General features: G+C 47.3%; 1 protein-coding gene and 1 long non-coding RNA gene across 2 annotated transcripts in view; both read left to right on the plus strand.

The window, feature by feature from the left end:
• TSNARE1 (t-SNARE domain containing 1) overlaps window positions 1-25,354 on the plus strand; it is a 399,909-nt gene that overhangs the window by 153,285 nt on the left and 221,270 nt on the right. Inside the window, exons 3-4 of the mRNA XM_081012848.1 lie at window positions 2,984-3,061; window positions 7,160-7,229. Coding sequence (XP_080868974.1) covers window positions 2,992-3,061; window positions 7,160-7,229 — 140 coding nt within the window. The 5' untranslated portion in view covers window positions 2,984-2,991. The remainder of the gene's footprint in view (window positions 1-2,983; window positions 3,062-7,159; window positions 7,230-25,354) is intronic.
• The window catches only part of LOC308480971, a 283,474-nt gene that overhangs the window by 14,175 nt on the left and 243,945 nt on the right, over window positions 1-25,354 (plus strand). The window contains exon 2 of the long non-coding RNA XR_013988372.1: window positions 1,478-1,570. This is a non-coding gene — a long non-coding RNA (uncharacterized lncRNA). The remainder of the gene's footprint in view (window positions 1-1,477; window positions 1,571-25,354) is intronic.

Consider the following 25,354-nt stretch of genomic DNA (forward strand, 5'->3'; position numbering starts at 1 on the left):
CCTTGGTGTTTTACTTTCCAACAAATCCTTATATCTCACCCAGACATTAAACAATGCTTTCCTGACAATATGGTTCTTAAAGGCCTTATGTGCTTTAACCTTGTCATACCATAAGTATGCATGCCATCCAAAGACATTATTAAAACCTTCTAGATCCAAAATGTCCGTGTTTTCAAGAAGCAGCCAATCTTTCAGCCAGCAAAATGCGGCTGATTCATAATAAAGTTTAAGATCTGGCAGGGCAAATCCACCTCTTTCTTTAGCATCAGTTAAAATCTTAAATTTTATTCTAGGCTTTTTGCCCTGCCAGACAAATCTTGAAATATCTCTCTGCCATTTCTTGAAACAGTCCATCTTGTCCAAAATCTGCAATGTTTGAAACAAAAACAACATCCTAGGCAGTACATTCTTTATCACAGCAATTCGGCCCAACAATGATAACTTCAATTTTGACCATATTTCCAAATCCTTTTTCACTTCCATCCAGCATTTTTCATAATTATCTTTAAATAAATTCACATTTTTAGCAGTCATATGAACCCCTAGATATTTCACTTTCTTAACCAGTATTAATCCTGTCTCCTTCTGAAACCTCTCTTTCTCAATCTCTGTAAGATTTTTCTCTAACACCTTGGTTTTCACCTTATTCAACTTAAATCCTGCTACTTGACCAAATTCTTGAATTAATTGCAATACTCTTTTGGTACTGGATTCTGGCTCCTGTAATGTCAAAACCAAATCATCAGGAAAAGCTTTCAATTTATACTGTTTAGCTCCGAGTTGTATACCTTTAACCAATTGGTCTTTCCTGATCATATTAAGCAAAACCTCCAGGACCGATATAAAAAGCATTGGGGAGATTGGGCAACCCTGTCTTGTTCCTTTCTCAATCTTAAACTCTTCTGTAACTACGTTGTTTACAATCAACTTAGCTTTTTGTTCTGAGTAAATTGCACCTATACCGTTTTCAAAACCTTGGCCTACCCCCATTCCCTGTAAGTTTTTCTTCATAAAACTCCAAGAAATATTATCAAAGGCTTTCTCCGCATCCACAAATATTAGAACTGCTTTAGTGTTAATATTAACTTGTAATTTTTCTAAAATGTTAATTATATTCCTCGTCTTATCTGACAAATGTCTCCCCGGGAGAAAGCCCGCTTGGTCCTTATGAATATTGATACTATGGTTTGGAGCCACACGAACTCCTCACCCATATCCTCATTCTATTGATATCCCATTTTTCTACCAAGGAGCTCAAAGTGGCACCAGTGGCTTTCCCCGCTCTCCGTATTATCCTCAAAACAACCCTGAGAGGTAGGTTAGGCTGAGAGGTGGTGACAAACCCGAAGTCACCCAGTGAGGCACAAGAATATGGTGTCGCGGTCCGATCTACGGGCGATCAAAGTCCCAGCTGAGGACATCGGGACCGGGGGCAAGATGGCGGGGTGGGAGCAGGAACGAGAGTCTAGAAGCCAAGAGTCCAAGGGTCCAGAAGCAAGGAGTCAAGAAGCTGAGGTCCGAGGATCAGGAAGCAAGAAGCCAAACTCAGCGAGGCAAGAAACATGTTGCTGTAGCAAAGATCCGAAGGGAAATGCTGATCTTATATCCCTTCCGGCTCTAGCCATCAGGTGCAGTGAGTTACCAAGAGGCCTCACCTGTGTGGCCATCCTTGCCTTTCCAGAACAAACTTAGGAAGGCCCCAGTCCTGCGAAGGCCTACTGGTCACAGGGCCTGGCTCCTGCATGCACTCCTGACACAAGGTCAGAAATGTGACCCAGAAGCCAGGACAGGTCAGGACAGATAAATGGGCTGTTTTTTTGGGGGGGGGGCACAGGTGCTGAAACATGGTGGCACCATGCCCACCTCCTTCTTCCATCTTGTGGCTTCACCACCTGCACACAAGCCCAGGAAACTCCTGGTCCAGGCAACTGACCCAGACAGCAGCCAACTCACCAACCCAAGTGGTGGTTGAAGCAAAGAAGACATCGTCTCCCTAGCTCTTTCTCAAAGCATTGTGGGAATATCTTTCGAACAGAGGATGGAGTCATATTTCTACCAAGGAAATGGGAGGGAGAGAGAGAATATAATATTTTAGCACTGCATTTTATGAAGTCTAACTCGTTTAATTTTTATTGGACATCATGTTTTTGTGTTAGCCGTGTCCCCTCCCTCCCTCCCTCCCTCCCTCCCTCCCTCCCTCCCTCCCCCCACCCCTCTTTCCATTTACAACCTTGGCGCCCATCCGTGCTGCCGGATCGTTGCTACGTCTGGCGATCGGGACGTGTTCTCTGCAAATTGCTTCTTTTCAGTCCAAAGCCTGGGTGTTTGTTCGTGACTGCTTCATTCCTCTATAAGAGGGGATGTATATGTGTGTTTGTGCGGGGGGGGGGGGGGAGATCGAGAGCGGAGGCTTCGCTGCATCCATCCTAAACTGCAGACTTTCCCAGCTCAGATAACAGGCTCCCTCTGCCTCCTCGCCACTTTCACTTCCCTAGAATAATTAAGTTGTTATTGAACTGCAGGGCAGGATCAGGGAGAGGGCATTGAATGCCAGAGATTGCAAACCTGATTTCATCCTGTTTTAACAAATCAGTTTCTTCACCTAAATAACTCGGAATGAACTTTCCAGCTAAGATGGGCTTTTCCTGTGCTTCGTGACGTGCCTGAAAAGCACCCCTAGCCAGCTAAATTCAGGTGGCGAAGATTCAGATCTCGCAAGCGGACCATACTTGTTTAAACATTCAGCCCAGGCCTACCCCAGAACAATAAGTAATATGAATTAAGGGGCAGAGGTCACTCACAAGGGAAAGTTTGTGGGGAAGTCACAAAGCCTGTTTGCTTTTCCTCCTGAGTACCTGTTTGCAGTGGCTTAGCGTCTCCTATGTCGCACTCATATTTGAGACACTCTGGAGCATTATAAATCAAGACCAGATCAACAGCTGCAGCTTGATGCATTGACTGTCTCGCCTCTTCTTCTTTCCAGCCACACAGATGGATCCCAATGAACTACAGGATCTTTTCCAGGATACATCGGCCAGCGTCTTCCGAATTAATGCCAATGGTGCGTATTTCAGACACACCAGTCTATTGGGTGCAGTTTGTATTACAATGTTCAGAAACTCCTTTTTGAACAAGAGGAGGCTGTTTTATAGAATGGTACATGCATAGGATGTCATGAACATGAACATGAAATTTATTACGGTCAGAGACCAGCTTGTGAAACACAAATGGAACTACAATCCCAATAGCAAAACAAACATTTAAAACAATATGCAACAATGGATTTTAAGTTTAAAAGTGTGATAGGCATATAAACACATAAAAACTTTAAGATAGACTACCTTAGAGAAATGACCCAATGTACAGGCACACATAGGATCTCAGTTTGCAAAAATAGCCCTCTGTAGGCTGTGTTAAAGCAGTGTTGTACTTTCTGGTGCGCTTCCTTGTTTTCCAGTTCTCTCTCTTGTTTTTCGGGGCTTTCCAAAGGGTGTGACAGTGCAGCAGCTAGGAAGGTGAGAAAAGGGGATGTTCAGATATCCTGTGTGTGTGTCTCCTTTTCACTCTCCTCCCAAATGCATGTTTAAAGGTAAAGGTAAAGGGACCCCTAACCATTAGGTCCAGTCGTGACTGACTCTGGGATTGTGGCGCTCATCTCGCTTTATTGGCCGAGGGAGCCAGCGTACAGCTTCCGGGTCATGTGGCCAGCATGACCAAGCTGCTTCTGGCGAACCAGAGCAGCGCACAGAAACGCCATTTACCTTCCCGCCTGAGCGGTACCTATTTATCTACTTGCACTTTGACCTGCTTTCAAACTTCTAGGTTGGCAGGAGCAGGGACCGAACAATGGGAGCTCACCCCGTCACGGGAATTCGAACCGCCGACCTTCTGATCAGCAAGTCCTAGGCTCTGTGGTTTAACCCACAGTGCCACCCACGTCCCTTCTAAATGCATGTTTAACTAGGGTTAAAAACACTTAGCGAACACCTCAAGAAGCTGAGTCTTGGAAGATTCAGGACAGAGAAGTGAAAAGACTTCTAGTTACAGTGCATTTTGACCAAACTGCAGGATGCAGTGGAAGACAGGAGTGCCTGGCGTGCTCTGGTCCATGGGGTCATGAAGAGTCAGACACGACTAAACAACAGCATACAGTGCATAGATAAACTAGGGAACTTGTTTCTGCAGGAGTCAGGGAGGGGCAGAAAGCTTTAGAGGAGGCAGTGGCATAGCTAGCTGCTCTGGCCCCCCGAGTGGCGGGGGCAGGACGACCCACCTACGGGGGTGGGGCAATTTGCTGATGGGAGCGGGGTGATCCACCGATGGGGCGGGGTGATCTGCCCACAGGGGCGCCGCATGGGGGTGCCGTGGCAACCCACACATGGGGGCGCTGCGGTGAACCGCCCAGTGGGGTGGCGTGGTGAGCTGCCCACAGAGTCCGCCTGGCGGACGCAAGCTCCACACTGCCATTTTTGGCAGTGCGAGGCCCTGAGCCGCCGTGTCACTCCCGGGAGAGACGGATGGCCTGGGCGCACTATAGGCCAGGCCCTGCGGTAAGTGCTGCCCCCCGCAGTGTGTCATTTTTTCACCCCTCTCAAAGATGACACCCAGGGTGGGCCTCACCCCCCTTCCTACGCCCCTGAGAAGAGGATTGGACAACTTCATGGAGGAGAGGGCCAGCACCGTCCGTTAAGAGTTTGGGTGTAATCTGCGACACCTCCCTTTCCATGGAGGCGCAGATTGCAGCTATAACAAAGGCGGCATTTTTCCATCTCTGCCAAGCTGAGCAGTTGGCTCCTTACCTCTCTCGCCCTGACCTAGCCACTGTGATCCACACGACGGTCACCTCCAGACTGGATTATTGTAACCGCTCTACATGGGGCTGCCCTTGAGACTGACCCAGAAACTCCAGCGGGTGCAGAATGCCACAGCAAGACTCCTAACTGGGTCCTCACTGCGAGATCACATTCACCCGGTGCTATACCAGCTGCACTGGCTCCTGGTGGAGTACAGGATGAGGTTCAAGGTGCTGGTTTTAACCTTTAAAGCCCTATATAGCCTAGGACCCTCGTACCTACGGGACCGCCTCTCCTGGTATGCCCCACGGAGGACCTTACGGTCTTCAAACAAAAACATCATGGAGATCCCAGGCCACAGGGAGGTTAGGCTGGCCTCAACCGGAGCCAGGGCTTTTTCGGCTGTGGCCCCGATCTGGTGGAACGCTCTGTCACAAGAGACCAGGGCCCTGTGGGACTTGACATCTTTCCGTAGGACCTGCAAGACAGAGCTGTTCCACCAGGCCTTTGGCCAAGGCACATTCTGACCCCCTCCTCTGGTAATCCTCACAGAACTCTAGCCCAATGGTTGCCATTAATTTGACTTTGAACTGATTTTAAAATGAATTGATTTTAGAATGCTGTGTTACTTTTATTGTTGTTAGCCGCTCTGATCCTGGATTTGGCTGGGGAGGACGGGATATAAATAATTTATTATTATTATTACTATTATTATTATTATTATTATTATTATTAGCTACTAGCCTTGATGTCTAGGCTTTGCCTCCACACTAAAAGACAGCAACACTTCTGAAAAGCACATGTCAGGGAACTGCCATTGGTTCAGGAGGGAGAGAGGAAAAGCCGAATGGATTATAGAGAGCCTCTAAGAATCATGGGAAGCAGCTCCTCTTCAATGGAGGAGAGTAACCACGCATCCAGTGGGGAGGAGTTGCAGGGCTCGGAGGAGGCACTTTGCCTTGGCAAAGTGGGGAGGAGAGGGGTCCTCCGTTACCCACGCCCTCCTTGCGCAGTAAGCATCCACGCAGAGAGGGGAGGCGCAGACTGGATGTTAAGAAATTGCTTTGCTGGGGAAGGTTTAGGAACCGCCCACTCACGGATTCTGCCCGCAATTGAGTTAGCCACGGGAGAGTGGCGCTCTGGACAGATAAAGTTTATTTTGGCAGCAAAGTCAAGGCTTCACAGCCAAGCAGGGAGACATTTGCCTGCTTGCTCTCGAGCAACCCCTTGGAAACATAACAGCACAAGAGGGCGAGAGGACTCCTGTGCTGAGATCCTGCTTGCAGGTTTCCCACAGACTTCAACCTGGCCACTGTGAGAATAGGATGTTGAGCTTGAGGGGCCAATGGCTCTTCTTCTACTTCCTTAATTTACCCACAACAAACTTTGGTTTATATCCGAATGGAGTTTGTCCAGAATTGCTAAGCTCTCCCCAAAGCTTCGAGACATATTGAGATCAAGTGTGATTTCTTCTTATTGTTTATTTCTGAGGTAGCATATGAACCATACAGTGTAGAAGAAGAAGAAGAAAGTTTTCTTCAGAATAAAGTAATTTATGTTGACACTATGTGTGGCTCATCCAATTCACTACTCCAGATTTATTGAGAATGATTTTTCATTTCCCTTTCTCAATCTCTGTTGCCTCCCCTGTCAGTTAGGAATAATTTCATATTCTTCTCGTTGCAATTTCACCTCAGTGAAAACTCAAAGCAAGTTGTTGGGTTTACATGTTCTCCATCCCAAAGTATGGGGATTTTGCTTCCATTATAATGAAAAAAACTACCAAATTCACACTTCCCTAACTAGTAGGCAAACCGAAACACAACAATTCTTCAGTATTTACAAGTCTCCAAATTTGCAGTTCAGTTCTCCAACCACACTGTGTGTACATAAATGAATACAATGGGGAGAATTGTGCCTAAAAATGCAGATATTAGAGATGATAACATACACATTACCACATTATATTAGGGCAATTTCCTGCAAAAAAAATTTTTATTTATTTTTTAAAATGCTTGTATGCAGAAATGTGTTCATTAGCAGAAATGCCGATAAATCTTAATGGGGATTTACCTTTTAAAAACAAAACCAAAAAACCCAGTTTTGGCAGAACTGAATGTTAAGTTTAGGGGAGGAGGGAGAGAAATTACATTGACAGATTTGTTGCATCTTCCTTAAGTAGTATCTGATCAGTCTGGCAAAGATCAAAATTTCTTCTCACACCTCCCAGGAATAATCCTGTTCTTCCTCTTTGGTTCAATGTGAGAATGACACCCATAAAGATGGATTGGTGTTTTTTTGTCCCAGGGTGCTGTCCTATAAGATGATGAGGTTAATAACGAATATTTTTTTTTTTCTTTTGACAGTGACTTCTCTGGAAAGGAGTCTTAAGTCCCTGGGGACGCCAAACGACACGCCAGAACTCCGAGATGGACTGTGAGTCTCTTTCCATGTGACATGTCTTTCATGTGACTTGCCCTTCCTTTGTTTATAAGATCTTATAAGATCTTCTTGTTTTCCTCTTAATTTTTAATTATTAATACTCCAATTGATACAATACCAAAACTTTCCACATCGTAATACAAATAATAAAACCAATTATACATTCCAAATTATATAATTTAAGGAGACTTCCCATGTTCTAACTGGCCAGGAGAATTTTTTTATTTATTTCTTGTTCCTGCTTTTCTCTCTCTTATTTATTCCCGATCTTAATCCTTTATCTTATCTTGATAGTCACTGGTATGCAACTTTCTATCGTGTTTAACAGATCTATATGTAAATTAACATGCAAGAGGAATTTTTTGTTCTTTCTGTTGTTGTCCATCAATTATTTTTGGTGCAGTCCCCGCTCAGAGAGCCCTGTTTTCCTTCTACCATCTTATCTTCCAGGACTGTGGGCTATCTTTCAGCTTCCCTTTGTTTAGTTAAAATTAAGACACAGCGGTCTTTCATGTCTTTTAACAAACTGATATTTTCCCAGTCTGAATAATCTTTCATAAGAAACCATAGGTAAAGGTAAAGGGACCCCTGACCATTAGGTCCAGTCGTGGCCGACTCTGGGGTTGCGGTGCTCATCTCGCTTTACTGGCCGAGGGAGCCGGTATACAGCTGGTCATGTGGCCAGCATGACTAAGCCGCTTCTGGTGAACCAGAGCAGCGCACGGAAACGCCGTTTACCTTCCCACCAGAGCGGTACCTATTTATCTACTTGCACTTTGACGTGCTTTCGAACTGCTAGGTTGGCAGGAGCTGGGACCGAACAAGGGGAGCTCACCCTGCTGCGGGGATTCGAACCGCAAACCTTCTGATCAGCAAGTCCTAGGCTCTGTGGTTTAACCCACAGCGCCACCCGCCTCCCATGAGAAACCATACCATGGGATATATTTCACCGTTAAGAGTTATTTGGTTCCTCTGCAATCCAAGCTTGCTCCCCGCGGGCTCTGGGGGAAGATTACAAAGATCAAAGATTCACCTCAACTTTTATAAATCCATATATAACAAAAGTCCATGCAATCAGATGTGGTAAATATTCCCCAGTTGCCCCAGCCTATGTTGGTTTCTTGCGACATCTAACTCTGTTCTCTTACCTAATGACAGGGTGCAACCCTTGGACTGCCCTGCTTGAAAGAACTTAAAGGTAAAGGTAAAGGGACCCCTGACCATTAGGTCCAGTCGTGGACGACTCTGGGGTTGCAGCGCTCATCTTGCTTTACTGGCCGAGGGAGCCGGCATACAGCTTCCGGGTCACGTGGCCAGCATGACTAAGCCGCTTCTGGTGAACCAGAGCAGCGCACGGAAACACTGTTTACCTTCCCGCTGGAGCAGTACCTATTTATCTACTTGCACTTTGTGCTTTCGAACTGCTAGGTTGGCAGGAGAAGGGACCGAGCAACGGGAGCTCACCCCGTCGCAGGGATTCGAACCGCCGACCTTCTGATCGGCAAGTCCTAGGCTCTGTGGTTTAACCCACAGCGCCACCCGCGTACCTTGAAAGAACTTACCTCATGAGTTTTTGCCTGAGCTGGTGGAGGAGGCTGGAACACAGGGATACTGGGAAGGCGGGAACATCAAGGCCACTCTGCAAAATTTGAAGGACCCCCAAAATTAGAAGTCAGGGCCTGTTACATGCATAATTCTGTGACTTCGCATTTGCCGAAGCAGCTATGAGGTCTTCCAGTTGTTGTTGGCCTCCAACTCCTGCCATCTGTATAGGGAAGTTCTTAATGTTTGATGTTCTATTGTGTTTTTATATCTTTTGGAAGCCGTCTAGAGTAGTTGGCACAACCCAGTCAAATGGGTGGGCTACAAATAATGAAATTATTCTTATCTTTGACCATTGGCCATGCGGCCTGGGGCTGATGGAAGACAGACTTCTGCAACATCTGGAGGGTCAAAGGTTTTCCATCTCTGCGCTAAAGACTCCTGTTTGTTTGGAGTGCAGTGTCCTTGTTAACAGGACAGGAAAACTTACTTTCCTTTTAAGAAAAAGTTATACACAACACACACCTTCCACAAACTGTTCACCTATTTCTCCTTGAACAGTCCATGATTTAGAAGGTATTTAGGGAATAATGGGGGAACATCTTGATGGCTTTTATTGTTTACGTATTTAAGTAGGGTTTTTAATTACACAGTAAAACTGTCCTGTTTTTTAAGTCGTTACACATCTTATTCCCCCCCCCCCCTTTGCAAAGGACACAGCGATGACAGGGTCAGAGGGGGAAAACTTTACCAAAAGGGGAAAAGAAAGAAGACGTTTAGAAGGGTTGTCAATATTTGTTTGTGTTGAAAATACCCTGGAATTTAATTTTATATATGCACACATTTTCCAATGCTTTGTTTGCCCTTCCAAAAAAACAAAGGGAAGCTGTGATTAATTAAGCATTTATTTCCCAACACATTTTATGCACACATTTCACTCCTAATCAAAATGACAAAGTTGCACAAGTTTTTAGGACGCCTTCAGAATGTCAGAATTTGTAGGAGGGATTCAAACACATTCTTGGAAGTTTTCCATTTCCTCAATTAAAGTGGAATAAAATGCTCTGTTGCTCCAGCACCACAGACCTACTTTTTCAAAAAAAGAAAGAAAGAAAGAAAGAAACCTGATTTTGTGTGTGTGTGTGTGTGTGTGTGTGGTTAAGAAATTGTTGGGGAAATGCATGGAAAAGTGTGGAATGAGCAAATGATTAATGGAAAGATATATTAGCACCAGGTAAGCAAATCAGGATGTACACAGAACATTCTGCTCATTGTTGTATAACCGCCCTGCAACCAAATCAAATCAAATGCTTGATAAAGACTGGATGTAACTAGAATATCTGCATCATTCTGCCCAGACACTGAAGTACAGCGCCGAGGGCCTTCTGGCGGTTCTCTCCCTGCGAGAAGCCAAGTTACAGGGAACCAGGCAGAGGGCCTTCTCGGTAGTGGCACCCTCCCTGTGGAACGCCCTCCCACCAGATATCAAAGAGGAAAAACAACTACCAGACTTTTAGAAGACATCTGAAGGCAGCCCTGTTTAGGGAAGCTTTTAATGTTTAATAGATTATTGTATTTTAATATTCTGTTGGAAGGTGCCCAGAGTGGCTGGGGAAACCCAGCCAGATGGGTGGGGTATAAATAATAATAATAATAATAATATTGTTGTTGTTGTTGTTGTTAGCTTTGTGCAAGGTGAATAACCAGGTCATTTGAAACCCCTTAACCTGGTTTCTCAGGGCACATTTTCTTTATCTGGGTACCTGTATTTGAGTATGTTTCTGAGCACAATTCAAAGTGTTGGTGCTGACCTTTAAAGCCCTAAACGGCCTCAGCCCAGTATACCTGAAGGAGCGTCTCCACCCCTGTCATTCTTCTCAGACACTGAGGTCCAGCACCGAGGGCCTTCTGGTGGTTCCCTCACTTACAGGGAGCCAGGGAGTATCGGGGAACTGAACAGATGAGGAGGAGTGGTGGAGACATCTACCTCAAGAAGCATCCAGGCAGGAGGAAGATGATAGTAGGGAACCAGGTTCATGGTGGTGGCAAACAGGACACACCTGTCAAGGAGCCAGCAGGGAAGGCTCTGGAGTTGGAGGAGGGGGAGAGCGGGGAGCCAGTAGAAGAGGCAGGACTGAGAGAGGGTGGAGCGGAAGGGGAGGCCACTCAGGTGGAGGCAACGCGGGTTGCGCTGTGGGTTAAAGCACAGAGTCTAGGACTTGCAGATCAGAAGGTTGGCGGTTCGAATCCCACGACGGGGTGAGCTCCCGTTGCTCGGTCCCTGCTCCTGCTAACCTAGCAGTTCGAAAGCACGTCAAAGTGCAAGGAGATAAATAGGTACAGTACCACTCCGTCGGGAAGGTAAACGGCGTTTCTGTGCGCTGCTCTGGTTCACCAGAAGCGGCTTAGTCATGCTGGCCACATGACCCGGAAGCTGTATGTTGGCTCCCTCGGCCAATAAAGAGAGATGAGTGTCGCAACCCCAGAGTCAGCCACGACTGGACCTAATGGTCAGGGGTCCCTTTACCTTTACCTTTTAAGAAAAAAATGGGACATTCCAGAATCAAATCAGAAACCGGGACAGCTTCTGTAAATTAGGGACTGCCCCTGGAAAATAGGGACACTTGGAGGATCTTTGTTATCCATATCTGGTTTCTGTGCTTCAAAGCCTAATCTTCAATTCACAGAGAGCCCTCATGTTTAGTACAAATGTAATGACTAATTACCCACATAATTTGAATATCTTTTGAGTCCAGACCACTGTGATAAACAAGGGTGCAAGTGATTTCCCTTCAAAATTTTGAAGGTTTTTAGAACAAATTACCGTCAACTCTCCTCCCTCTTAATCCTCGCAAGGCCCAAGAAACCCAGTGAGTTAAAATAGCCAAGGGGTTGGTTTGTGTTTAATCACCAGTGGCTAAAATATATATGTCAGACGGAAGCTTTTAAGTGTCGACATGTTTAATGGAGGGTGGGATTTTAATAATATTTCTCAGGGTTTTGTTATTCTGCTTGTACAAGCTTTATGAAAGCGATTTCCATAAATATTTTGAAATGGTGTTTGGAGTCTGTTAATATGTTAAACCCTTCAAAGTAATACCTTCCCCCGGTTTAATGTCAAAGCTGTTTGGATTTATCTAGTCACAGTGTGTTTATCAGGGCTGGTATCAGCTTCTGACTTGGAGGGCCTCATTGATTTGGCAGGGGAGGGGAAAAATGCCTCAAAATGCAGCATTTATACTTCTAATCTGGTCTATAAATTGTGCAAAGCCATGCGCCCGGGGCAAGGCAGGACAATTGCACGGGAAAACCAGCTTCCCTGAGACGGGGCTGTTTTGCAAAATAAAAAGATTGTGCATATATTGGCTTCATTCTTACCCTACTCTGCCTCCAATGAGCCTGGGGGTATCCTTCATAGTTCCCTGTAAGAACCCTTTAAGGTTGGTTAGGTTGAGAGATGGTGACTGACACCAGGTTTCTTAGGGAGTTTTGTGGCCGAGCATCCAAACCTGGAACTGCCAAGCCAAAATCTGACATCCTGCCTTCTACATTCAGTGAGCACTCAGGGCTGATTTCCTTAAGAATGGAGAGGTTTGATCTTCTTGCAGTCCATGGGACTCTCAAGAGTCTCCTCCAGCACCAGAATTCAAAAGCATCAATTCTTCAGCGATCAGCCTTCTTTATGGTCCAGCTCTCACTTCTCACTTGGATTCTTATCCCATTATACATGACTAAGCCATTTCTCACCTTCTCACCCCTTGCCTTTTCCTGTAAGACCCATTACAGTCGTTAAGAGTCGTCAGCAGGCTCATCCCAGCTATCTGCCAATCTCCCATTCCCACCACCCTTCTGAGTAATACCCCTCCCCACCTTCTCACTATATAGAAGGATCTGGCAACTTCTGTTTCAGTGTATCTGAAGAAGTGTGCTTGCACACGAAAGCTCATACCAAGAACTAACTTAGTTGGTCTTAAAGGTGCTACTGGAAGGATTTTTTTATTATTACTTTTGTTGTAAGTGATGCACCAGAAGTTGGCCACTCCCTTGATTCTAAGTCAGGATATGTGATGATATTTTGGCTGCGTCAACAGAAGTTTAGTGTCCAGATCAAGGGACGTAATAGTGCCACTCTGTTTTGCCTTGGTCAGACCACACCTGGAATGTTGTTGTTGTTTAGTCATTTAGTCGTGTCCAACTCTTTGTGACCTCTTCGACCAGAGCACGCCAGGCACTCCTGTCTTCCACTGCCTCCCACAGTTTGGTCAAGCTCATGCTAGTATCTTTGAGAACACTGTCCAACCATCTCGTCCTCTGTCGTCCCCTTCTCCTTGTACCCTCAATGTTTCCCAACATCAGGGTCTTTTCCAGGGAGTCTTCTCTTCTCATGAGGTGGCCAAAGTATTGGAGCCTCAGCTTCAGGATCTGTCCTTCCAGTGAGCACTCAGGGCTGATTTCCTTAAGAATGGAGAGGTTTGATCTTCTTGTAGTCCATGGGACTCTCAAGAGTCTCCTCCAGCACCAGAATTCAAAAGCATCAATTCTTCGGCGATCAGCCTTCTTTATGGTCCAGCTCTCACTTCCATACATCACTACTGGGAAAACCATAGCTTTAACTATTTGGACCTTTGTTGGCAAGGTGATGTCTCTACTTTTTAAGATGCTGTCTTGGTTTGTAATTGCTTTTCTCCCAAGAAGCATGCGTCTTTTAATTTTGTGACTGCTGTCCACCATCATGGAGCCCAAGAAAGTAAAATTTCTCACTTCCTCCATTTCTTCCCTTTCTATTTGCCAGGAGGTGATGGGACCAGTGGCCATGATCTTCGTTTTTTTTATGTTGAGCTTCAGACCATATTTTGCGCTCTCCTCTTTCACCCTCATAAAGGGACGTAATAGGACCACTCTGTTTTGCCTTGGTCAGACCACACCTGGAATACTGTGTCCAATTCTGGGCACCACAATTAAAGAAGGATATTGACAAGTTGAAACCAAGCCTGATGAGGAGCAGTTGAGGGAGTTGGGTATGTTTAGCCTGGAAAAGAGGAGACTGAGAGGAGAGATGATAAACATCTTCACACATATAAAGGGTTGTCACATGGAAGATGAACCATGCTTGTTTTCTCCTGCTCTGGAGGGTAGAACTCGAACCAGTGACTTCAAGTTACAAGAAAGGAGATTCCGACTAAACATCAGGATGAACGAAATTTCTGACAGTAAGAGCTGTTTGACAGTGGAACAAACTCCCTCAGAAGGTGATGGACTCAACTCCCTTGGAAGTTTTTAAGCCGAGGTTGGATGGCTATCTGTAATGGATGCTTTAGTTGAGATTCCAGCATTGCAGCGGGTTGGACTAGATGACCCACAGGGTCCTGCTATGATTTTGTGATATTATGATACGGTATTCATGGATATCCTAGGAAAGCAGCCTGTTCCAGCAGGGCTCTCCTTGTGTTCTCCTGAACCAAATTGATGTGGTAGAATCAGCCGACAGCAGTGGTGCTGAAATATACTCAGAGTCGCAAAGTGATTTCATGCTCTTTATTCAGCTCATAGTGGTGAGGAGGAATGAATAAATGTCCCCTCACAGTATCTGCTTTATATACATTATTTACACAATGGGCTGCACATGATTGGCTAATTCTGGAATTCTACTGTAAGCCAATCAGGTTGTGGATTCACTTCTATCTGGAGCAGGATTGGGTGGTTCCTGCCAACCAATCATACTGCTGCATTGTTCTAGGACCAATCAGACTGCTGCATTCTGAATCCTATTGTTCTAGGACCAATCAGACTGCTTCAGTTTGGATCCTATTCAACTCAGTACATAACACCCCTCCCCTCTAAGTTCCAGTCCTGCCCGGGAGGTCGCATTCATAGTCCTCAAGGTATGCCGGCGGCCTACGTGTGCGTTGTGGCCTGGGGTGTTCCCTGGTCCGGGCTCCGGGTTCTGGCTCGTGTTCCAAGGATGCTGGCTGTGATGCGGCTGTTTGGTCTGGTGCAACCGGCTCGCTCAGTCGTGGTTCTGGTTCCGGTGTCCTTTCGGCCTCACGGGTCCTCTCTGTATTTACTGATTCTGCCTCTCCTGCTGGCCCCTCCTGCTCTATGGGCCTCACTGCCCCGCTGTTCCCTTGGGACTCCTCTGACCTGTCCTCCTCCTGGTTTTCTCCCGGGAATCGTCGCCGTATCTGGTCGCAGTGGCGGCGCCAGCATTGCCCCCCATCCGTTAGCACCTCGTACGACACGGGGCCAGTGACCCTGGTGATTGTGGCGGGTACCCATGCTGGGCCTGCCCCAAAATTCTTTGCGTACACTGGGTCCTGGGCCTCGAAGGTCCGGGGGTTCCTGCCTTCCCCCACCACTACCTCATCCTGAGCTCTATCGGGGTGAAGGCGGTCCAATCTGATTGCAAGGCGCCGACCCATTAGTAGTTCAGCGGGGCTCCGGCCAGTCGTTGAGCTGGGGGTGCTGTGCTGTGCTAGAAGGAATGTGGCAAGGCGGTACTCCCAGTCCCCTTGCGTCATGCGGCGAAGGGTGTCCTTGGTGGTCCGCACCATGCGTTCTGCTTGGCCATTGGTGGCAGGGTGGAACGGCGCCGAACGGATGTGGCGGATGGCGTTCTGCGCTGTGAAGGTTTGGAATTCTCCTGACGTAAATGCAGTCCCGTTGTCTGAGACGAGAGTGTCAGGGAGCCCGTGGGTTGCAAACAGCCTGCGTAGTACCCGGATGGCTGCGGACGTGGAAGTGGACGGTACCAGTGCGACTTCCAGCCATTTGGTGTAGGAGTCCACCACTATGAAGAATGTTTTCCCCTGAAAGGGGCCAGCGAAATCCACATGCAGGCGTGACCATGGTGCTCGGGCGGACTCCCAGGACTGGACTGGGGCCCTTGGGGGATCTGGGCGGGATTCTTGGCAGGCCTGGCAGTGTTTGACCCAGGCCTCTATCTCTCCATCGATCCCCGGCCACCACACATAACTCCTGGCAAGGGCCTTCATTCTTACTACCCCTGGATGTGTCTCGTGTAGGGCTGTGAGGACCCTTTTGCAGAGGGGCTGGGGAACAACGACTCTGCTTCCCCATAACAGGCACCCCTTGTGGGCCGACAGTTCATGTTTGCGGGTTGTGTAGCCGGCGAATTCTGGCCCGGGGCTGCTGCTGGGCCATCCCCTCCACACCCAGTCCAGGACCCGGGAGATGACCCTATCTTTCTTGGAATGGTGTGCAACTTCTTGTGCCTGAATGGGGCGGTCGGGAAGCAGCTCCAGGCTCATAACCTCTTGTGCAGGTGCTGGGTCAGGGCCTGTTTCCGGTAGTGGTAGCCTGCTGAGGGCGTCCGCATGGCCCATCGCCTTCCCAGGTCGGTGAATCAGTGCATACTGGTAGCTGGCAAGGAAAATTGACCACCTGAGGACGCGAGGAGACAGCACTTGGGGGGTCTGCTTTTCGGGGGCAAACAAGCCAAGCAACGGCTTGTGGTCAGTCACCACGGTGAAGGGCCGCCCGTACAAGAAATCATGGAATTTTTTTACTCCCTTTACGATTGCCAGACCCTCCTTGTCGATTTGCGAGTAGTTCCGCTCGGTTGTGTTGAGTGTCTGGGAAAAGTACGCCACCGGTACCTCTCTTCCATCCGGGAGTTGGTGCCCCAGGACAGCTCCAATGCCATAGGGTGAGGCGTCGCATGCTAGCACCACCGGCAGCCTCTCGTCGAAGTGTGCCAAGACCGAGTTTGAGACAAGCAAGTCCTTGACTGCCTGGAATGCGGCCTCCTGGCGCTGGCCCCACACCCAAGGGGCCCGCTTGTCCAGGAGTCTGTGTAGGGGCTCCGCTACCGCCGCCTTGTGGGGAAGGAAGGAATGGTAAAAGTTCAATAGTCCCAAGAAGGCCTGAAGTTCAGTCTTGCTCTTGGGCGCTGGGGCATCACAAATGGCCCGTACCTTGTCCCCAGTCGGGTGGACCCCTTCTGCGTCCACCATAAATCCCAGAAAGTCCACCTGAGGCACTCCTAGTAGACATTTTTCCCGCTTCACCTTGAGACCCGCCGTCTGGAAACGGTGCAGAACGGTGCGGAGGCGGTCCTCAAACTCCTCTGGTGTGGGGCCGGCAATCAACACATCATCGAAGAAGGGGGTGACGCCAGGAATCCCTTTAAGGAGAGAGTCCATTATATTCTGGAATATGCCTGGTGCCACGCTGACACCGAATTGCAGCCGCTTTACCCTGAACGCTCCTCTGTGCGTCACAATCGTCTGTGCCTCTGCTGTGGCCTCATCTACTGGCAGCTGTTGATATGCTTGGGCCAAGTCCAGCTTGCCAAAAATTTTCGACCCAGCCAGGGTGGCAAGGACATGGCTGACCACTGGCACTGGGTATGCGTGGGCCGTGAGGGCCTTGTTTATGGTACATTTGTAGTCTGCGCAGATGCGGACCGAACCATTAGGCTTGACGGGTGTGACGATTGGGGTTTCCCAGGGAGCATTAGGCACCGGCTCCAGCACTCCTTGCTCTACGAGTCGGTCCAATTCCTCGTCTATACGGGGTTTCAAGGCGAACGGGACCCGGCGGGCCTTGAGCCTGACCGGTCGTACTGCGGGGTCAAGCTGTAGCGCAATGGGGGGGCCCGTATACTGTCCCAATTTCCCATCGAAAACCCCTGGAAATTCCTTGCATATGGCGTCCACGTCCACTTGTAAGCTAGTGTGGTTCACCCCGGTGACAGCTAGCCCCAGTGGTCCAAACCATGCCAATCCCAGTAAGCTAATGTAGGGGCCCTTGACCACAAGCAAGTCCAGTTGCCGCGTCCGCCCTCGGTATTGCACCCTGAAGGTCCCCACCCCCATTGTGGGGACCTTACGTTTCTGGAAGTCCCGGAGGGTGAATGGGGCCGGCCTGAGTTTGGGACCCCCAGTGGGACACAGTTTCCTTAAGGTCCTTGCCGAGATTATGGATAGAGTTGAACCCGTGTCAAGCTCCATGCGGCATGGGGCCCCCTCTATCTGTACCTCTACATAAATTTTCTCTACGTTGGGGTGGGGCAACTGGTATACCTGGAAGTCCGTGAGCTCCGTCGAGTTGCCTTGGTGCGTTGGGCCCCGGGACCTGGGGCTCTTGGATTGGTCATCTGATGCCTGGTGTCGGGTGGGCCGAGCCCGACACACCCGGGCGATGTGTCCCGATTTTCTGCACTGCCTGCACTCTGCGTTGCGGAAATGGCAGGTCCTCCTCTCGTGACTCTCCCCGCAGCTTGCGCAGTTCCCTCCTTCTCGTCGAGGCAGCTGTGGTCTGTGCGCTGCTTGCGTGCGCTGCTGTACTCGGTGCACCTCCTCCCTGTCGGATCCTGAGTCGTCGGTGAGGTCTTCATGGTGGACCCTCGGTTGGGATGGCAGGCTCGGCCGTGCCTCTTGGGTCGACCTCTCGGCAGCTTCTGTTGCCAGGGCCTCCTCCAGAGCGACCTGGAACGTTAGGTCCTTCTTAGCGTAGAGGCGTCGTTGCAGCTTCTCATCCTTCAGGCCACCGACGAGGCGGTCACGAAGCATGTTCTCCAGCTCTGAGAAGTTGCAGAACCGGGCGGCTTGGCGGAGAGAGGTCACAAACCCAGTTATGGTTTCCCCAGGGGCTTGCCGCTTTGCGTAGAAGGCATTTCGACGAGCCACCACTGAGGGCTGCGGCGAAAAGTGCCCCTTCAGCTGTTCCATTATTGTTTTGTATGGAACAGTAGCGACGTCTTCAGGCGCAAGGAGAGCCCGGGCAATTTCAAACGTCTCCTCTCCGCAGACGCTGAAGAATATCGCCCTCTTCTTGGCGTCTTCTTCGTCGGTGACCCCTTTGGCTTCTAGGAGGAAGGTGAAACGGGAGGCGTACGCTTCCCAGTCTCCAGATGCTGGGTTGAATGGCGAGAAGCTGCTGTTGGCTGCCATTCTGAGTTCCTTGTGCCCCGGAGCTGAAGCCTGGATACACGGTGCGAGGCAGCGGTGCGGCAGTTGGCGGTGCTGCGGTGCTGTGTGTGGCAGTCAGCTCAGCGGGATCCCATCCTCGTCGCCAGTGAAATATACTCAGAGTCGCAAAGTGATTTCATGCTCTTTATTCAGCTCATAGTGGTGAGGAGGAATGAATAAATGTCCCCTCACAGTATCTGCTTTATATACATTATTTACACAATGGGCTGCACATGATTGGCTAATTCTGGAATTCTACTGTAAGCCAATCAGGTTGTGGATTCACTTCTATCTGGAGCAGGATTGGGTGGTTCCTGCCAACCAATCATACTGCTGCATTGTTCTAGGACCAATCAGACTGCTGCATTCTGAATCCTATTGTTCTAGGACCAATCAGACTGCTTCAGTTTGGATCCTATTCAACTCAGTACATAACAGGTGCCATATCCTAGGAAGAGAAGAAGACCAGGAATCTATTCAGTAAAGAGCAGCTTATAACTCTCTGATTTTAGCACCAATTGCAATTTCTGGCTGTTGTGTTGATTTCCTCTGCACCCCATCCTGTGATGTTTCTTGATCCCAAGCTGAAAAATAGCAGCCAGTTGCAGCAGTGAATCGCTGTTTCTGGAGGCCAGCTAGCTCAGGTAACAGTCACACGGTGGTGAAAGTTAATGCAGTCAAAAGAGCTGCCTGTTTATCAGGTAATAATGGCTTCCCAGCTCTGAAGGCTGCATTCAGAACATGATCTCCCCATCAAGTTGTCCAATTGCTCAATAATACAGATGCCGAGTGTCTGACATTCAGCGCTGCTCATTGTCTCGTCATGCTGAAGTGTCTCTGCACAGCCCATATTGCTGACAACTAAGGTGTCTGGGTATGGATAGAAGTGGCACAGTGCTGTTGCCGAATGGAAGAACTGTGGGAGCTTCCTTTGTCCCACATTACTAAGCCCAAGGCAATGCAAGGGTGGTGCAATGGAGTCGATCAGCATCCCCCGGCTGATGCAAAAAACCCTGCGCAGTTCCTGTTTGCACTGGCTTGATGCCATAATCTAGCATTGCCTGAGCTCTGGGAGTGTGGCATTCTCCTGACTGAAGTGCAGAGTGGTTGAGGACCGGGACATTCGCAGGGAAACCAAAATGCTTGTTTACAAAGCTATTGGACTACCAACCTTGCTGTATGCTTGTGAAACATGGACCACTTATAAACACCATCTCCAGCTCCTCAAAAGATTCCATCAACGGTGTCTCCGAAAAATTTTACACATCACTTGGGAAGACAGGCGAACTAATACCAGTGTACTGGAAGAAGCAAAGATCACCAGTGCTGAAGCAATGATTCTTCAACATCAATTTTGTTGGACTGGTCATGTGCAGATGCCTGATGATCGTCTTCCAAAGCAACTACTCTATTCCGAACTTAAAACTGGAAAGCGTAATGCTGGTGGTCAGCAAAAGAGGTTTAAAGACTGTCTCAAGGCAAATCTCTCTCTCTCTCTCTCTCTCTCTCTCTCTCTCTCTCTCTCTCTCTCTCTAAAGTATAAACCCCAACAATTGGGAAACACTGGCCTGTGAGCGCTCCAATTGGAGAACAGCCTTTATCAAAGGTGTCATGGGCTTTGAAGACACTTGAACTCAGGACACAAGGGAGAAACGTGCCAAGAGGAAGGCACGCTTGGCAAACCCTCACCATGATCAACTCGCACCCGGAAACCAATGTCCCCACTGTGGAAGGACGTGGGGATCTAGAATTGGCCTCCACAGTCACTTATGGACTCACTGTTAAAACCGTGTTTATGGAAGACAATCTTACTCAGCTACAAGTGATTGCCAAAGAAGAAGCACTGGCTTAGCCCCTTCCATGTTGAACTTGCCCCGTTAAACATGCCCATGTTTCATTGGGTGCGAGGATTGGATATTCATTCATTCATTCATTCATTCATTCATTCATTTGTTCTCTGCATGAGGCAAGTTTGACTGAGAATTAAGGACTGGCCCAAGGCCAGTCAGTGAGTTTCATGGCCGAGTGGGGCTTCTCTCTACCAAGAGGCCCAGCGGTGATCTGGGTGTTTCCCCCTCTCTTGATGGGGGTCTGAACATTGGGACATATTGTGTGGAAGCTATTTTATGTTAGACTATACCCTTCAAGGCCGCCGTTGCGAGGTAGGCTGAGAGGCTGTGACTCGCCCAAGGTTAACCTGTAAGCTTCATGACTGAGTGAGGATTTGAACCCTGGTCTCCCAGGTCTTAGCCTGGACCTCTAACCACTACACCACACTCAGGGCCATATTAAGGTTTGAGGAGGTCCTAAGCTACTGAAGGTAATGGGGCCCTTTATATGTCCAGCTGTCCTTTGCCAACAACAAATTGTTGCTGTTTTTTGTGTTGAATATATGCTATATGGTAATTTATGGACCTAATAGGTATCTTAAAACCAGTGATATTTTAGGGAGCAGGCTAGCAGGTGGGGCCCATTACTTACACAATAGGCCTACACAACACATGCTTCCACAACACAAAACACTGTTGCTGTATGTATGTCTTATTTTATTTGTTTTTGATCTTATATTTTGGAAATGTACACCCAGTGTGTGTTTTTTCCTTTAATTTTTTGGGGAACCCCCAAGAGAGTGGGGCCCTAACCTGTAGCTTGTTTAGCTTATACGTAAATACGACACTGAACTGTCTCTCTTTGAATTACATATGGGAGCACCATAATCTTTTCAGTTCTTAGGGCCTTTAAAGATGCCATTTTGCGACTGGCATCCTTCACACGACCTCAGTGTTTCAAATGTGGTTACCTGGCTAAACAAGTTGGTGTAGAATTAGCTCTGGGTACCCGTCCTATGATACCATACCCTCCAACATTTATCCGATGAAAATAGGGCCACCCTAGTTATATGGTTTATGTTTTTATATCGTAAACCACCTTGTGATCTTTGGATGTATGCCAGTATAGAAATGTAATGAATATTAATAATAATAATTTTGAGGTGAAATACGATGGGCTCCACCTCCCGGACAGACACAACAGTTTACATTACAGGTGCTGTGAACTACACTTTATTGTTATTTTTCCTTTGCATTCTTAGCCATGTCTTACTCTGGTTATTAACTAAAAAGCTGGAAAACATAACAAGAGGCCCAGAGGCTGTCATTTCAGGAGGTTTTGTGTGACACAACAGCAGTTAATTGCATCAAGCGTGAGCCAGGGCCACTGTATTCAGGGCCAACAGCAACAACAAGAAGCCAGCAACGCTTGATTTATTTCATTTTATTTGTATTTTAGTAATATTTTCCAACAGGAGCCAAGGCAGGGAGTCGCTCTTTCCCGGCTGGTCTCTTGTTCGGCCTGCAGATAACCTGATCCAAATTGCTCATGGGAGGCAGACAATTAAAAGTCGGAGCCATCTGTTCCCTTAACTCTCCCCACAAGGCAGAGGGGGGGAAAATGCTGCTATAAGCACTTTACCTTTAATGTCTACTTAGAGGTACATGAGAAGGAACAATGGTTAAATAAAAAGGGAGGAGGTGGCACAAAAGGAACTGAAGCAAACACCTGGCAGGCTGATGCTTTGATGGTTTTTTGTAAAAATATTTCGTTAATGGGAAAGAAGGGGAGCTGTTTAAAATTTTCCCTCCATCAAATTTCTCCCTGTCTTTTGGGATTTTGAATTACCTAGTCGCCTCCTTCCCCTGAATTCGGCGAGCAAACCGTTAAGAACGGATCTCTTGGTTGTTATTGCAATTGTAATTATTGCATTGTTATAATTATTGTTATTATTGATTGCATATCTGCAAGAACTATTTTATTATTTTGTTGTTACAGTTTGCATTTTCAAATATTTCTTTAAGCAGTTTATATACTGTTTAACTGCAGCCCCCCACCCAAAAGTGGTTTATTAGGATGCCGTACAATGCAAAATAAAAGTCAGTTAAAACTATAAAACCAGACATCAACTGCTTACAGTGGTGCCCTGCAAGACGAATGCCTCGCAAGACGAAAAACTCGCTAGACGAAAGGGTTTTGCGTTTTTTGAGTCGTTCTGCAAGACAAATTTCCCTATTGGCTTGCTTCGCAAGACGAAACGTCTTGCGAGTTCTTGCGAGTTTGTTTCCTTTTTCTTAAAGCCGCTAAGCCATTACTAGCCGCTAAGCTGCTAAGCCGTTAATAGCCGCTAAGCCGCTAAGCCGCTAATAGCCGTGCTTCGCAAGACGAAAAAAACACAAGACGAAGAGACTCGCGGAACGGATTAATTTCGTCTTGCGAGGCACCACTGTATATTTATCCTGCTACACACCACTTTGATGATCTCAGGCTGTGAAGAAGTTTATAAATTTGTAAAGTCCCCCCCCCTCTAAATTTTGGACAAAGCATCAGGCATATATACAGGTTTTCCCCCAACCCCCCGCTTTTGCTCCTTTCCATTTATTTGCATCTTTTCCATATGTTTTCGGGGGGTGGGGAGAGGGAAATCCCTGCAGAAATAGAGACAACCCTTCTTGGGTTGCCATACGTCTAGAATTTTCTGGACATATCCGGATTACTGCAGAAGTGTCAGGGCGGAAATCAGTAAAAAGTCTGGCAGCCTTTGTTGGAAGTACAGTCATACCACGGTTTACAGATGCTTCAGGTTGCGTTTTTTTGGGTTACGGACCCGCCAAAACCCGGAAGTACTGGAATGGGTTACTTCTGGGTTTCGGGGGTCGTACATGCACAGAAGCGCTAAATCACACTTTGTGCATGCGCAGAAGTGCCGAATCGAAACTCGTGTGTGTGGAGACGCACCGCTGCGGGTTGCGAACGTGCATCCCACACGGATTTTTGCAACCCGAGCTTCCACTGTACCGTTTCTGCCATTTTTTTTGCGGCATTCCTCAAAAGCGGGGGGTGGGGTAGCTTAGCAGCTTCACCAAAAAATGCTCAACAACTTTTCTGTCCAGATTTTCACTGTTTGAAATATGGCAACCCTATTTTTACCCCAAAAAACCCCAAACAAAACCCCTGCACACTTTTGTACATAGATAAAACACAGCAACTGTTTGTTCAGTTGCAGCGGTGGACCAATTGCCAGATTAGCCAGAGGTATAGCCAGCGATGAAGCCTTTGCACATCTGCAGTGATGCAAAAAAGATTTGCTTGCAGAGAGAGTTCCCAAGCAAATGAATTAGCCCCTTCCCTTGCTGTGTCAATAAGATATTCCCCCATCTATGTGTGCTTCCAATGGCCTTTGGGTGCAAGTGGTAGGACCAGGTCACATGCAATGCAGGGGGTTGGACTAGAGGACCTTTGTGGTCCCTTCCAACTCTAATAATAATAATAATAATAATAATAATAATAATAATAATAATAATTTACTATTTATACCCCGCCCATCTGGCTGTGTTTCTCCAACTCTAAGATTCTATTATTCTTTGACCACATTCCCATCATCCTAAGCCACCATGGCCAATAGTCATGCAGTGCAAAATATCTTGAGGGATACAGGTTGGGGAAAAGTGATCTACAAAAAATGTCTTCCTCTAGTCTGGGTAAATATTTTACCCCTTCTGACCAATAAATCCATTTTGCATTTCTATCAACTGCTTCTGGTACACAAACACACCAAACAAACTTACTGTTAAACACAGGAGCAAAATAATGCTTTAAATAATTATCGAGTAGAATGGTAGTGGTGGGATTAATTGCTCAATAAAGAAAGGAAGGAAATAAATGAAACAATATTTTTAAAAATATATAATAAAGCTGGATAGAGCTTTTAAAAACAAAACACATGTCGAGCGGAAGGGCAAGTGCCTGTTTCGTTAAGTCCCCGTCAAGTAAGTAACAATTCATTCATATTTCTGGAGTAACACAAATGAGCCGTTTCTCATTCCTTGGTTATTAATGTGTGGGTAATGGGTGGCCGGCAGAATCCCCACAAAGCCCCATGTTCACTTGAGAACATAATATATATGTGTTGGCGTTCCGTGACAATTTATCAAGAAGTTTAATTCTGTGTCTCGCAGTTTGAAATGGGATAATGGATTTTTATCGCACGGCATGTATTCATTAGCTTAACAATGCCAGAATTTATTTGCTACCTCCGTCACGGCGTCACAAATGGTCACTATTAAGCTTCAGTGTAATTGTCACTGTCTCTGGATTTCACACATTTTATTTCTCCCTGGCCTTTCTCTTTGCGATGCCCCCTGTAAGCCATGCGTGAGTATATCTCTCTGCAATTTAAGATTATGCTTCATGCATCTGGCCAAGGAAACCCATTTCCATGAAAGCTCCTTCCAGAATAAATATGTTTGTCTGCAGGATGCCACAATACACATTTTTGGTGTTTCTTCCTCGAGTCCAGCATCCTGTCTCTCATAGTGAGCAGACAGCTGCTTCCAGGAAGTTCAGAACAGTCAAGAAGGCCACCGCTCCATTGCCCCATATCCTGTGCTGATCTGATATTCAAAGATTTAGTGCCCTTGAACATGGAGGATTCATATATAGACCACATAACACCGGTCTTGAAAGACCTACATTGGCTCCCAGTACGTTTCCGAGCACAATTCAAAGTGTTGGTGTTGACCTTGAAAGCCCTAAATGGACTTAGTCCACTATACCTGAAGGAGCGTCTCCACCTTCATCATTCTGCCTGGACGC

Source organism: Podarcis pityusensis (assembly GCF_964106645.2).
Source record: "Podarcis pityusensis genome assembly, chromosome: 7".
Taxonomy (NCBI): domain Eukaryota; kingdom Metazoa; phylum Chordata; class Lepidosauria; order Squamata; family Lacertidae; genus Podarcis; species Podarcis pityusensis.